Raw genomic sequence first — 15404 nt, 5'->3', positions numbered from 1 at the left:
AATCCTAATTTGAACCTGACCTAATCACCATGTTCAGTTGGTCCCTTCAAATTCAGCCCAACCTTAGTTGGCTCCTATAAGAACCAGATTGGACAACGTGAAATTATCAATCACGGACGTCACAATATCACCACCCGCTGATTGCGTTATAATATTATTATTATTAGTAGCACGTAAACCCGTGTGATACGCACGAAATATTTTTATTTAAAACAAATGCCATCTTTAAAATATTATTTTTATTAATAACATAATTATTTAAAAATAACATAGGTTTATTAATATATAAAATATTTTATTTTTATTAATAAATAATTTGCTAGTTTTTAATAAAATATTATTTTATTAATTCATTAATATATTATTAAACATTATTAATCTTCTAGAATATTATTAATAAAAATTATTTTTTTGCTAAAATATATTATTTTTATTAAAATATTATTACTATTATCGGTATTATTAATACAATTAATTTTACTATTTTTACTAAAATATTATTATCTTCAATTAATGTATTAAAATATATTTTGTAGACTTGCGGCCCATCTACCTTCTTTTGAAGCCATCCAGTCCGTAATATACATCATCAAATTATAGAAAAAAATATACACTTTCACCTGATTATGCTGCTTATGAAAGGACTAATTGAGTTTAATACCACTCTCAACAATAGATCTATATCTCAGAAGGACATTTTTTTTACTTGGTCAGACAATAACTTATATGGATGGACTACAACATCCTGATTTTATTCCTCGCGGCGGCTCTTTTTTGTTCTCCAATGCAGTCTAACCTCCTCCATGACCGATGAAGGCGAGGAGTAGAGGATGGAGGAGGATATCCTCTACTTCGAAATATTTGAGCTATGGTGAGTGACATTGTAGCCTTTTAGACTAGGCACATATTCAGAGAGGCTAATGGGGCCGTGGACTGAAAAGCTTCTTATGTAGTTTGTCACTTCGGAGGTACTCTATAGGCCGGGAAGAGAAAGTCGCCCAGAGCACTATGAGACTTGTTTTCTGATTTTATTGGGTATATCCATACTCGAACGGTATGAAACACCCGCTTTAGCACAAAAAAAAAATTGTTTTAAAGAAACTATCTTTCTCTTCTTTTTTTATTAAAATTAAAAGTCATTATTTTTTCGCTTTATCTTCCACTTTTAATGATAGACACCCCTCTTGATGTTACTAAACATTATCAATCTTCTAAAAATATTATTAATAAAAATAGTATTTTATTAAAAATACATTAATCAAAAATACTATTAGTATTATCAATAGTATTTGAGCTATTGGGATACTTTATATACAAGTTGAGCCCTGAGATATAGTAGAATACTACAATAAAATTCTATAATTATGAGAAAAATACTAGGGACCAGATATAGTATAATACAATAGCAAAATCTCATGATTTGATACAAATACTAAATTTGAATATAACAATTAGATCCTATAATTTTTGGAGATTGATATAAGCTGATATATCAAGATTGTACATACAATATGTGGCAGTTACGATATCCAATATTATGTATACTATAATAGGGATGATTGTGCATAATTCTAAGCTATAATAGTAATTTTTATTGATGTTCTATCCCTTCTCGAACTAAGAAGAGTAAGCGAGTGTCGGGAAATGAGTGTGTTTGGTGGGTCTGCTTTTGATCCATCTTGACTGAGGCCAAAGCCGAGTTTGATTTGGGTCTTGAACGTCGAACTAGAAGTGGCGTTCACTGAATGCATTGGCTTAGGTTAGGTTGAATTATGGCCGTTATTTGAGGTTTGTTCTATTGGATCCAAGTTTCAATTTACACCAATTATTGATCATTAACTAATAGCAGTCTGGGAAAGATTACAATCTTCGCCTCCCTTAGCCTGAACAATCTTCTAAAATGAAAAACAACAATCTTCTGAAGGTGAAGTACAAAAAAGCCTCAGGCAAGACACCGATGCTGTTCAAGCCTGCTCTATATAAAGTTGAATTCACCAATGGGACTTGGATCCCTTGGTTGGTGCCAGTCTCCTTGCAGACTTGGGTAGGTGGCCCTTCCACCATTCTTCTCAAAGGAATCTGATGCTGAATTTGGGATATATGTATTTTTTTGGCATCCCAAGTCCCAACTCATTACCATTTCTCAGTAGTTAAAAGTAATTGTATGCATTTTACAGCACCTAGGTCTTCAAGTGCACTTTCTTATTGTCCTCTCTTTTATATTGTTATTATCATTAAATTTTATGTCCTAATAATCTAGAAAGGAACATCAGGTTATTGAAGAGGTTGGATTTCCCAGAAATGAAGTTCTGCTTGTACTTTCTGGGTTACGAGGCAAGAATGTTTACTTCTATAAAATTGCCGCAAACAAATATATGATTGATAGCTCATTAAGTCACCAGATCGTCACGTCTCTTCCCCATGCAGGATCCTGCATCAGCTGATCCGACTCAACGAACTGCACGGATCTTTTATCAGAAAGATACCTTGAACTTACACAGAAAGAAACATATACGTGAGAATCGTACGAATGTGTGTTTAGTCCCATATTAATTATTCACTGAATAGATCTTGAATACTTATACAATATTATGAAATCCAAATAATACCTTTTAGCTAGCCATTTTGGATGAGATTTTGGATTGTTATAAATGGTATCGAGCGGACTCGGCTCATAACCTATATGGACATAAGGACACTGCAGTACGGATCCATTGGGGCTGACCATGGGCCGATTGTGGTATTTGTGATTAGATTTGAAGAGCTTTGAACACTTAACCTAACGGAAACGTTAGGACTTGAACGAGGAAAGTATGTAAGGACCGTGCGAACGTGTGTTTAGTCTCAACTTTAAGATCGTAGTAATGGAAATGCAGAATCGCGTGGCTTTCATATGCTCCTTAAAGAACTGGATTTAGATTTTAAATGTGACTCCTTCACTGTCTTGAAGCCTGGGCACTAGACATGCTCAAAGTTGCAGAAAATAAGTTGCTTATGGATTAGGATACCTGATGCTATAAATGACGTCTGATTGCATTTTACATCTTTTCAATTCTTTTGCTGCAAGTAGGGCATATAGGCATCACGGTTGATGACACATACAAGGGATGCGAGAGAATTGAATAACTAGGTGTGGTGTTTGTGAAGAAACCTGATGATGGTGAGTTGTTCCATGCACAAAAAATTAGAGGTTCTGTTATGAAGCCTATTACTTACATGTTTGTCTGTATAAATTTTGGTTACATACAAAGATTGAATTGCGATGCAAGCAAATGTATTCACCACACAGATGCAATAACATGAAACACTAATTTTTGGGAGCTGAGATTTGGGGCATACCTATATCTATAACTTGCTAACACCAAAGTCATAGACCAAGTAAGGGAAAGCTGATTTTATTCAGTATTTTACTAAAATTAATTTTAGGAATTGCTTTTAATTATCATTTTGAGGCTTAGCACTTGAATAATATCACTATTGTTGCAGATTTGTTGGTTAGCATATTGATTATATCATTCTAGCTATCATAGAGGGTCTGATGCAGCTTCCGTTTATCCGATCACATCTGACGGTGATCATGACATTATGTTCATAGGACTATCTTTTTTTCTTCTTTTTTTTCAAAAGATAATCCAAAGATAGGTCATGTAATCTTGAAAACTACTTCATGATCCTGCCACACACTTAATGAGGAGCTAACTGAGATTGCTTTTGGGGCAAGCCTGCTGTTGGTTATTATACCTTAAGCCATAAATGCTTTAAACTAGTTTTCTTAGGGCTAAACAGCATTCATACTACCAACAACCCCCAATCCTGCATTATAATTTTGTTGACTTAAAGTTTTTTTTTTTTTTTTTAATTTTTGAGTCTACTTTGTTGGCATCTGTACTACGTGGGCAAGATATTAGCTTAGCTAAGGAGTATTCTAGTCTTTATACATTGCCAGCAAGTAATAGAATTTTTGTCTGTTTTTTGAGTTGCCTATTTGTCCTTGAATGTTGCATAAGAAATTGTCTTCCAACTTTGGAGAATGATGAATCCTTTGTTATTTATTAGAACCTGTCTCATTCATGTCTGCCTTACCAAATCATCTCTACCATCCCTGTTTTCTTCTGTTCTCCTAACATCTCTACACAAGTCCATGTCTGACTCATTTTCATGCCCTTTTAGGTGTCACCAACTCATTCAATTCTTGGTCATGTTGTCCTTTATTATTGCAACTCTTATGCTTTCTCCCATGATATAATTCAAATCTTATTCCTTCTTGTTTTTGCTGCACATCTACTAGTCTATATGATGCTCATGATATGTGCTTAGACTCTCATTGTTGCCCAATGTTGTGTTTATGAAAACAGTACTTGCATTTTGTATATCTTATTGTATTTTCCTTTAGCCTCAGATCATCAGAGGTATGTATCTTATTGTACTTGACTTCATCTTATTTATGAATCCCTCAGGAGCAATCCTTTGGGGATTGGGCATGGGACTTTCTCCATCGAGACATCCTTGCATGTCTTGACTCTCAATCAGTACTGGTTCTCTTTTCTCACCAAAGGCTCTATTACCATGAAGACATGATGAGGTTTTTTTTGGAATCACTCTTCCTCAAGATAAGAGATATCTATAGAGATTCCTTGATCAGAGGATATCCTCCCAAGGATGAAAGAATTACAATTATATGGAGGATTCCTTTATCACCATGCAACTTTCCAAAACAAACAAAAGAAATATATGGAATATTTGCAACAGGAGACGAATCAAAGATATGAGTTAACTCTATTAAAAAAAAATGCTCTTCCGTATCTGAAAACGAAGCTAATTTCTAAGCACATAGGCTCACATTCCCTTCATCTTGAATATGAGTTGACAACATTCAAAGCATGTATCCAAAAGTGAAGCTGATTTGTTATTGTTATGGTTAATGTGTTGTCATATTAAATTCTATTTAATGCTTACCATAGTTACTTTTGTTAACTTGAGTCAAAGTATGATTAGAATGAGTGGCTAAGATTGCAAGACTTGGAGAGCCCGTTGTATTTTGGAAATGAAAAGAACTTGAAGAGGCATGAACGTGCTGTAGAAAAAAATAGAGAAAAGAAATAGCTGAATAGGGTGGCTGCCTCTCTTCCCCTACTTTCCCCCCTGTTTTGTTGAATATATTCTAGATTTTTTAGCAACTTCTTGATCCTTTATTGTGCTAATTTGTTTAAGTTTAATTCTACCTTTATTGTTTTATAATTGCTGGTGTGTCCAGCCACCATATTTGGTATCAGCGTGGTTGAAAAAGGTATTTAAGGCAGAAATTTGAAAAAGAAAAAGAAGATTTTGGAGGAGTAAAATGGCCAGCACAAGTAGCGTAAATTGGAGCAGTGTATAGGTTCTTATTTTCTTAGGTGAGAACTATGATTTCTGGAGTATAAAGATGAGAACATTATTTGTCTCCATAGATTTGTGGGAGATAGTAGAATCTGGTTATGAAATCTCAGAATCTTCCTCAACTTTAACCGAAGCCCAGAAAAAGGAGTTGAAGGAAAACAAAGCTCTTGGAATGGTACAAAGGAGACTTTCAAAAGCTATTTTCCCAAGAATCATGGGAGCAAAGGCAACAAAAGAAGCATCAAAGACACTGCAAAAAGAGTTCCAAGGAGATAAAAAGGTGAGAGCCATCAAACTCCAATCTCTTAGAAGACATTTTGAAAATATGAGAATGAAAGAAAATGAAAGTGTGAAAGATTACTCAACTAGATTTCTGGAGTTAGTAAACCAAATGAAAGTTTATGGTGAAGAAATGTCAGATCGTAAACTTGTGGAGAAGATACTAATTAGTCTACTAGAAAAATTTGACTCTATGGTTGCTGTTATTGAAGAAACTAAAGATCTTTTTAAATTGAGTGTTCAAAAGATGTTAGGTTCTTTAAAATCCTATAAGCAAAGGTTGGAACGACACTCTGAGAAGTCAATAGAGAGTGCATTCCAATCTAAGCTGAATGTTAGTTCAAAATTTTTTGAAAAGAAATCAACGGCTTATGATCAAAGTAGGGGAGACTCATTTAGAGAAGGTAGACAAGGAAGAGGAGGCAGAAATTTTTTAGGAAGAGCAGAGGTAGAAGTCATTTTGACAAAACATTTGGTGGAAAAGTTCTTTACAAAGATGCAATGCATGCAACAAAATTGGCCATCTTGAGAAGGATTGTTGTTTTAAAGGAAAGCCTTAATGCCATAATTGCAATCAGATTAGTCATTTGCAAAAAGATTGTCAATTCAAGAATGAGCAGCAAGCAAACTTTACAGAAGAAAAAGAAGAAAAAGAAAAGAGTGAAGGGAATTTATTCTATGCTTGCCAACATGTTTCTGAACAAAAGAATGATGTGTGGTTTCTTGACAGTGGCTGCAGCAATCACATGACATCAGAAAAATGAATTTTTCTAGATATGGACATTTAGTTAATTCCAAGGTGAAGATGGGAAATGGTGCAATAGTAGAAGTGAAAGGAAAAGGTAGCATTGGAGTCCAAACAAAGAAGGGCAGAAAGATTGTTCGTGATGTGTTATTTGTTCCGGAGTTAGACCAAAATCTGTTGAGTATTGGATAGCTTTTGGAGCATGGTTATAGTCTGCACTTTGAAGGCAATGGTTGCAGAATTTTTGACCAAGGAAGAGAAAAATTTATTGTGGCAGAAGTTAAAATGGGTCCTTACTGAAGTCTTCCACTCACTTTCAATTATGCTAGAGGTGTTGCTTTGAAAGCTAATGTGCTTGATGAATCATGGTTGTGGCATAGAAGATTTGGCCACTTGAATTTTCAAAACCTCAAGCTGCTGTACAAGAAAAATATGGTGCAAGAACTGCCTATGATTCAAGAGAAAAGTGAACTTTTGAAGGTTGTGCTATGGGGAAGCATCATTGCCAATCTTTTTCAAAAAGAGTGGCATGGAGAGCAAAAAAGGTGTTGGAACCGGTGAATACAGACGTGTGTGGGCCTATGCATACTCCTTCTCACTCTCAAAACAGATATTTCATACTCTTCATTGATGATTATAGTCGTATGACTTGGGTTTACTTCATAAAAAAAAATCTGAAGTGTTTGACATCTTTAAGAAGTTTAAATGCCTTGTTGAGAAGCAAAGTAGCCGTCTTATTAAAATTCTGCAAAGTGATAGAGGGAAGGAGTACACTTCGAATGAATTCCAAAAATTCTGTGAAGATGAAGGCATGGAAAGACAGCTTACAGTTGGCTATACTTTGCAGCAAAATGGGGTGTTCTAGAGGAAGAACCAAACTGTAATAGAAATGGCCAAGTCTATGATGCATGAAGCTGGTTTACTGAAGCATTTTTGGGCTGAAGCTGTGTATATAGCAGTTTATTTAATAAACATGTATCCTACGAAGGCAGTGTGGGATCAAACGCCATTTGAAGCTTGGAGTGGCAGAAAACCGTCATTAAAGCACTTTAAAGTGTTTGGTTGTCTCTGTTATGCTCAAATTCCAAAAGAGAAAAGATACAAGCTGGATGAGGCTAGTGAGAAATGCATTCTTATTGGCTACAGCTCAATGTCAAAAGGCTATAGGTTGTACAGTTTGAAGACCAACAATATAATCATCAGTAAGGATGTAATATTTGATGAGAAAGCTAAATGGAATTGGTAGCAAGGCAAAGTTAAAAAGCAACTTGTTCCGATGACTATTCCATAGCAAAGTGTAGTTCAAGAAGATCAAAGTAATGATGGAAGCTCTCAACCTTCAAGTTCATCTCCACCACTATCATCACCAAGCTCACCATCAGCCCCAAGCTCAAGTTCATCATCACCAAGCTCAACTCCGGTAAGATTAAGAAATTTGAGTGATGTGTATGCAAGATGCAATTTTTGTATTGTGGAACCAGAAAATTTTGAAGAGGCAGTTAAAGAAAAATCTTGGAAGAAAGCTATGGAAGAAGAAATTGAAGTGATTGAGAAAAACAATATATGAGAGCTTGTTGATCGCCCTGAAGACAAAGAAGTTATTGATGTGAAGTGGGTTTACAAGGTGAAATTCAATATAGATGGTTTTGTCCAGAAAAACAAAGCAAGGCTGATTGTAAAGGGCTATTCACAGCAGCCCGATATTGACTTCTAAAAAATATTTGCTCTGGTAGCTCATCTTGACACCGTGAGAACACTTATTTCTTTGGCAGCACAAAAAGGTTGGTTGTTGTACCAACTTGATGTGAAATCAGTTTTTCTTAAAGGGGAGTTGAAAGAAGAAGTTTATGTTGAGCAACCTCCAGGATTTGTTATTGAAGGCCAAGGAAAAATAGTGTACAAGCTGAAAAAAGCACTCTATGGGCTGAAATAAGCACCTAGAGCATGGTACAACAAAATTAACAACTACTTCAATAAAAAAAGAATTTGAGAAAAGCAAAAGTGAGCCTACTTTGTATGTCAAAAATCAAGGTCCGGCTAATATTCTTATTGTTGCTCTTTATGTTGATGATTTGGTGCTAATTGGAAGCAATGCTGAAATGATTGAAAAATTTAAGAAATAAATAATGAGGAAGTATAAAATGAGTGATTTAGGGCTGCAACATCATTTTTTGGGTATTAAAGTTTATCAAGATGAAGAAGGGGTATTCATTTCATGGAAGATATATATTGAAAAAATTCTGAAGAAGTTCAGAATGTTTGGCTGTAAACCAACAGCTACACCCCTTATTGTTAATGAAAAACTGATGAAAGAAGATGAAAGGAAAAAAATGGATGCAATTCTGTATAGAAGTCTTGTTGGAAACTTGCTTTATCTTACAACTACAAAGCCTGACATTATGTTTGCAGCAAGTATCCTTTCAAGATTCATGCATTCTCCAAGTGACATTCACTATGCAGTAGCAAAAAGAGTACTTAGATACATTCAAGGTACCATGAGCTATGGAATTCAATACTCTCAAAGTTCTGAAGTGAAGTTGATTAGTTTTTGTGAAAGTGATTGGGGAAGTGGCGTAGATGATATGAAGAGCACCTCCGGTTATGCATTTTTTCTTGGATCAAGTGTGTTTTCTTGATCCTCAAAGAAGCAACAATCAGTTGCTCAATTATCAGCAGAAGCTGAATATGTTTTAGCTACACTCGCCATATCTCAAGCAATTTGGTTGAGAAGAATTTTAGAATACATTGGCGAGAAGCAAGAGGAAGCTATTGAAATATTCTGCGACAACAAAACAGCCATAGCAATGGCAAAGAATCATGTCTTTCACAGTAGAACCAAGCATATTGCAATTAAGCATCATTTCATCAGAGATGCCATTGAAGAAGAAGTGAAGCTGGAGTTCTGCAGGTCAGGGGAACAATTGGCAGATATTTTCACCAAAGCATTGCCAAAGGAGAAGTTCCAGTAGCTGAGAGAAGCACTAGGAGTTCAAGACCAGCACACTAAGGGGGAGAATGTTATGGTTAATGTGCTATCAAATTAAATTCTATTTAATATTTACCATAGTTACTTTTGTTAACTAGAGTCAAAGTATGATTAGAATGAGTGGTTAAGATTGCAAGACTTGGAGAGCAAGTTGTGTTATGGAAATGAAAAAAACTTGAAGAGGCATGAACATGTTGTAGAAATAAATAGAGAAAAGAAACAGCTGAATAGTGTGGCTGCCTCTTTTTTCCTGTTTTTTCTCCTGTTTTGCTGAATATACTTTAGATTTTTCAGCAACTACTTGATTCTAATTTGTTTGAGTTTAATTCTGTCTCTACTGTTTTATAATTGTTGGCGTGTCCAGCCAACAATTATGAGGTCGGCTCATATTTTCTTCTGGTTTCCTAAGTCGAAGTCGTAGCTATGGAAGGTGAAATAGTTGGCTCAATTATTTTTAAGTTAAATTTTAATTCTAAATATTTTGAATCGGGTTGAGCTCAAGTTTTTATGTACTCATCCGGCTTGGCTTGCATTGCATCCAGCCAAAAGATAGGTAACTTTGGACATTGTACTTGTCTAGAAAAGAAGGGGAAAAAAAAAGCTACAGGACCGGCGTTGCGATCTAGAACGAACAAAACTGCTTTGGAACGCGGGGGTCCGGTCAGCGGACAAACCCACGCCACGTGCCGACGTTTACTTCTCCTTCGTCCCTCGCCTAAAGAAACGAGAAGCAAAGAAGGCCGCTATTTATACAGCCACGGAACCTTTACGCCTCCCACCTTTTTTTCCCACCGCCCGTTCCCCTTTCTCTGCCATTTTTTTCCCTTTCTTGTTTTCCCGTAATTTTTTTGGTGTATTTCCTTTGGGGCATGGCGGACTCCTCTGCCCTCTGCTTCTTCTCCTCCTTCCACCCCTTCCACGCCCCCTCTTGCTCCCTCGTGGAATTCTCCTCTCTTCCCAAGCTCTCTTTCCCTTCTTCTTCTTTTTCTTCTTCTTCTTCTTCTTGTTCTTCTCATCCAAGATTCTTGGTTCTCCGTCGCCGATCCGCTTGCCTCGTGCGATCCCGCGCCAAAGATTCCAATGAAGGTGGTTGTTTTGGGGATGATCCCTATGGCCCGTACCCTTGGGAGTCTTCGCAATCATCTGATGGTCCAAGCAAGCCCTCGTCTCTCTCTATTTTTTTTTCCTTTTAATTCTGATGTGGATTATGGTCTGAATGGCTGTGTCTTGCGAAACTGTTAGGGATTCTTTGGATTGTGGTTTTGGTATGTTCTTGCCTGATAATCGTGTTAAATCTTGCTGGTATGTTGCTCCGGTAATGGCCGTATTTAATAGCTGGAAGTGTTTCGTGATATTTAGTTGGCAAGCGGGTTTTAAGAAAAATTGTTGGAGTTGGGTTGGGTGAAGAGATCAATCCTTTATTTTCTAATAGTTTTTTTTGGCTTATATGTAATATTGCTTAGCTCTAGATCGAGGGTTTTCAGTGCATTTGGTTCCAATCAAGTATATTCTTGCTAATAACATTAATTTTCTGCAATAGCTATGGTTCTAAGTAATATAAATGGATCATGTTCTGCAATTTGAGGTGCATGTGGAAGTAGAGGAACAAAAGAGTTTCTAGGGCAAGTTGAAGAGCATTCTGTTTTGTTTTAATCAAAGTAGTTTTTGCAAAATGAGTTTCAAGAACATTCCTAGATGGCTTAGCGTGAAAAATTGATGGAACATAGGGGAAGTACTTCATTGGATATGGGAAACACTCAAGCAGAAGTTGCTAAAGATTCTACAATTAGGAGATTGGCAAGTGATGTATGTAAGTGCGGAAGGTCATAAGTTGCGGCTTTCTATAATCCGCATGATGCACATGAGAGTTCTAAAAGGCAGAGTGATTGACAGATGTTTGCTGACAAATAAAATGTTGGAGACTAGACTTGTTGTTGTGACATATAAGAAAAAACAGAAAACTGTTAGATGATGAGTGCACTCCTTTTTTTAACGTGCTCCTCTTGTTTCACACTTTGAAATGTTAAGCCCAAAAAAAGATGCATTTACGTAAGAAGCGAGTGCACCTGAAGAGTTCCTTCACAGTCTAACATGCAAATGACCGGCCAATCTGGGGTTAGTTGACTTATGTATTGGTAGAAATGACATTTAAATGACTTATTTTAGGCATTTTTGTTTTCTTCCGGGTCTGTTGAATGCAAACATTCTGGTGAAGTTTGGATTATCTTATAATTTCAATTGCATTTATGTATGTATATTTTCTTCTTGCAGCCAGAAAATGAGCTAAACAAATGTGAAAAGGCTGATGTTTGCACTTACTTGCATGTGTTTTCCATCAAAACGTGCATTTCACATACTATGTCAGATTGAAAAGTTCATGTTTGTTTTGCTGTTTGTCATTGTTAAGAAACTTTTAGCTAGAAATCTTGATGTGTTATATAGAAATTGATGCATCAGTTACGAGAAGATCTTAGGGAAGGGGAGCTGGAGAAATATATAAAGCAGGAACAATATCCTCAAATCACTTGATAAACTTGTGATCTCGAACTTGGAATCTTCCGTTTCTTTAGTGGCTTCCCGTTGAACTTGCTTTCATCCTTCTTACTGGATTTTGGACTTTGTTTGTCAGATCTTAAAGAAATCTTGGCATCTTAGGCATGTCTGATTTATTATAACTGTGTGTAAGTGCTTCTTTATCTGATAATATGATCAGCTGTTTGCACTATATATTATTATTATCATCTGTCCCAATCCATCTTATAGTAAGTTGTCACTGTAATTGCTTGTGCAGTCTTGAACTATTTGACACTTTCTTTTTTGATTATCAGAGCTTACAATTGTTTCCACATATTTGCAGCCATTCAGTGGGTGCCTGAAGATCGGATCACCCTTTTTACTGCTGAAGGGCTTATTCAGATAGGAGGTTCCCTGGTTCCTCGTCGATTTCCTGCTTCAGATGTAATGAATTTTAGTATTTGAAACATTTTCTTTGGAGCATTCCTTCATTTATTAGTTTATATCTACAGTAAATAGCATTTCCTCTTGATATAAATGGTATGGATAAATTTTCTGGATTCTGACTTAGTGGTTGCAAGTTGTAATAAGGCCAAATTACCATGTTCTTTATGGTTATGTATCCACTCTGATCATTTCTTTTAACTGATCAAATATATAAATTGACAGTATGCTTTCCTATTAGTTGGGCATGACACATATTTTTCTAAAGGTTTTACTGTCGGAGAAAGTTCTATTAGATATAGTTCTATGAAAATAATTTTCTTGGTAATTTCATCGATAGATAATTGATTCACAACAACATGCACATTGTTAAACTACGATATGCATGGTAATCAGAATGACTTGTCCATTCTCAAATTTTGGAGTATCAAATTTTTAAGCTTCATACAAAACTGTTCAACGTGCCACATTTTTACCATGTCACACACAAGGGCACACACAGATGCTCACACTTATGGTTCTTTAATCTGTCATAACCCTTCTACATCTATGGAAGAGTGTGGGAGGTTTTGTTTCTGATAATGCATACAATTATGACTTTGTTTAGAAGAGCCAAGGAAAATCAAATGCATCACAAAGATTACAGCGCTATCAGGAGAGTGATTACATGGATCCCAACCAAGGGCTATGTCTTGGTGCACTCTTTGACATCGCAGCAACAAATGTGAGTGGTTTATTCATTTAATATTAGCTAGTTCTTTATTTGTTTTGTTTTAATTCATGAAACAATTGATATCTGTTGTTACAGGGACTTGACATGGGGAGAAGGTTATGCATCTTTGGGTTTTGCCGTTCAATTGAAATGCTAAGTGATGTTGTGGAAGATACAGTGTTAGAGCATGGTGGTGAGGTATGTTGTTTATTGCCTTTCTTTTAATAAAATTCCCAAATATTGAACTATTTTGGCTCAAAATTATGTTATGCTGCATCATGATTATTTTTATTAGTTTCTTACCACATCAGGATAAACATTACAAAAGTTACAGAAAGTTCTTCACCTATCTTGTCGTAGATAGTTGATAAGACATGATGAAATAAATGTGAAAATAATACTGTCGTTATAGTTGAAACATGAGAACTTATTACCATTTTAATATGGGAGAAATGTATGAAAGAAAGAAGAAGGGAAACAAGTTTTCTAAATGCAAAGCATAGCTGGATACTGAAAAATCATTGTGTTAAACTTAGTTACCAAATCTGTGTATAAGTGCTAGTTATAGAGAGCTGGTAGTCAAGGCTGTGCAATTGGTTGCAACATGCCAGCCCCAAAGTTAAGATGTTGGACTTAGTGGAAAGTCTTTGTGCCATATACAACACCCTTTGATTTAACAGCAATGGAGGCAGATGTTCCCAATTTTTATAGATACATATAGGTGCATGCCCCTTTTAAAAGTTTAGGGCCGTAAGAATGTCATGCTTGTAGGCTGCTTTACATTTTTAATCTTCATTGCTGAATAGCCTTATTAGATTTAGTTAATTATGCTGAATAGCCTTATTTGTTTCAGCTGATTCTTTTTTTGCTTATAAGATCCCATCTTTCAACGAGCTTTCTTTCTTTCTTTCTTTCTTTCTTTTTTTGGCTTTTTTGTTTATGTATGTTTGTGGGTGTGCACATTGGGGGAAGAGCCCGAGAGAAGGGGGTGGGGTGGGGTGGTTGAGCCTTGTGTAATAGTAAGGTTGCTCCATTGTGAAATGGAGGTTATGTGCTCAAAACATGGAAATAGCTTTTCCACATGGGGTGTTAAGGCTGTGTATATTTGACCCTACTTTCTTTTATATTCTTCTAAAGCTTTTGCAATTGGAAATACTTGATTATATCAGGGGCATAGAGTTATGAATGCTGGAGAGATTCAGCATTTGGTGCTGGCCATATTGACGACCCTCATGGGCCATGGTTTTCCCCTCTTTTCAACACTTTCTATGATCCTTGTTTTGTCCAGTGATGGAGGTGTTCTTCATTTATGTTTTTTTCCCTCTTTATGTTTTTTTCCTCTTTATGTTTTTTCATTTATGTTTTTTTCCCTCTTTGCCTGAAAAAGAAACACAAAGTATCAAAATGTCTGTGGTGCACCACACACTCCGTAAAAAGTCATTGTCAGCAACATCAAATAGTAAAATGAAAATTTACAGATCCATTATCCTTTGATTAGTTTTCAAAGATTTATTTTTTTATGTGTAGGTTGTTGCTGCTGAAAAGGCAGCCGGTGGAGGGTTGCAGGAGAAGTTGACCATGACTGTTGCAGTGCCATTGCTTTGGGGTGTTCCTCCTGCATCTGAGACGCTACACTTTGCGGTCAGGAGCGGTGGAGGTATTGTGGAGAAGGTCTATTGGCAGTGGGATTTTTTGGAAAAACCCTAACCATTTGTCCATATTGTATATAATATGTCATTGTAATTTGCTGATTTGGGTCATGGCAACTATTCATTCATTGTCACGTCCGCTTGTATTAGTTACCTGTACAAAATTCCAATTGGAATAACTGCAGATACTCTCTCTATGCATCTCAAAAAGAGCTGATTATTTTGTTGCCATTCTTTTCTGAGTACCTTATCAGGGAGTGTATATTGGCTATCCTCCAAGCATTTGAGGGGATACTTGTTCTTAGCAAGAAAGATTTTCGTTCACAGTTGAATTTTTGGTTATGTTGATGAAGGAATATTCAATTTATTATTGAAATGCTATTGGCTTCGGCGAAAAATTTATGAGATCTGCTAATTGTTGTTTTAGATATTTGAGACATAATTACTTCTATCTATGTTATAAAGAAAAACTAATTTTTGACTTGTTAAGTAATTAAGGTCAAATCAGACTTCAGCCTTTGAATTTAATTTTGTAAATCCTGATAAAAAACAAAAAATATGAAACAGAAAAGAAAATTAAGACGCTCGAAGAGGGGCAGTATTGCCCTTGTTTCTTGGGTACCCCCACCCCTTGGCTATCTCAAAGTAAACTTCGACGGCAGCCGGTCAGTGGATGGTGTGGCTGGAGGGGTTGGTTTT

At 36.0% G+C, this 15404-nt stretch overlaps 2 protein-coding genes across 3 annotated transcripts; both read left to right on the top strand.

Annotated features, from left to right (window-relative positions):
- The first annotated feature begins 5422 nt into the window (after positions 1-5422).
- LOC120109997 lies at positions 5423-9369 on the top strand. Its single transcript, XM_039123954.1, has 2 exons — positions 5423-5989; positions 9046-9369. Exons 1-2 carry the CDS (start codon positions 5423-5425, stop codon positions 9367-9369), a joined length of 891 nt encoding a protein of 296 aa, XP_038979882.1.
- Positions 9370-10152: 783 nt separating this feature from the next.
- On the top strand, positions 10153-14939 carry LOC103720769. 2 transcript variants are annotated; one of them, XM_008810642.4, is made up of 5 exons: positions 10153-10535; positions 12244-12344; positions 12952-13068; positions 13153-13254; positions 14584-14939. In XM_008810642.4, exons 1-5 carry the CDS (start codon positions 10256-10258, stop codon positions 14761-14763), a joined length of 780 nt encoding a protein of 259 aa, XP_008808864.2. In that variant the 5' UTR covers positions 10153-10255; the 3' UTR covers positions 14764-14939. The 2 variants fall into 2 exon arrangements, with proteins under 2 accessions (XP_008808864.2, XP_008808863.2); XM_008810641.4 differs by having other exon boundaries at positions 10153-10541.
- The last annotated feature ends 465 nt before the right edge of the window (positions 14940-15404 follow it).

The sequence above is a fragment of the Phoenix dactylifera genome, chromosome 2, assembly GCF_009389715.1.
Source record: "Phoenix dactylifera cultivar Barhee BC4 chromosome 2, palm_55x_up_171113_PBpolish2nd_filt_p, whole genome shotgun sequence".
Taxonomy (NCBI): domain Eukaryota; kingdom Viridiplantae; phylum Streptophyta; class Magnoliopsida; order Arecales; family Arecaceae; genus Phoenix; species Phoenix dactylifera.
This window is presented reverse-complemented; position numbering and strand designations above follow the sequence as displayed.

What these genes read in the sequence shown, in the direction of transcription:
- LOC120109997 (XM_039123954.1), top strand. Translation starts at nt 5,423, where the DNA reads ATGAGAACATTATTTGTCTCCATAGATTTGTGGGAGATAGTAGAATCT. An exon ending in CATTCCAATCTAAGCTGAAT is followed by an intron (nt 5,990 to 9,045) that starts GTTAGTTCAAAA and finishes TGATCCTCAAAG; the next exon opens with AAGCAACAATCAGTTGCTCA.
- LOC103720769 (XM_008810641.4), top strand. Translation starts at nt 10,256, where the DNA reads ATGGCGGACTCCTCTGCCCTCTGCTTCTTCTCCTCCTTCCACCCCTTC. An exon ending in GTCGATTTCCTGCTTCAGAT is followed by an intron (nt 12,345 to 12,951) that starts GTAATGAATTTT and finishes GACTTTGTTTAG; the next exon opens with AAGAGCCAAGGAAAATCAAA. An exon ending in TTGACATCGCAGCAACAAAT is followed by an intron (nt 13,069 to 13,152) that starts GTGAGTGGTTTA and finishes CTGTTGTTACAG; the next exon opens with GGACTTGACATGGGGAGAAG.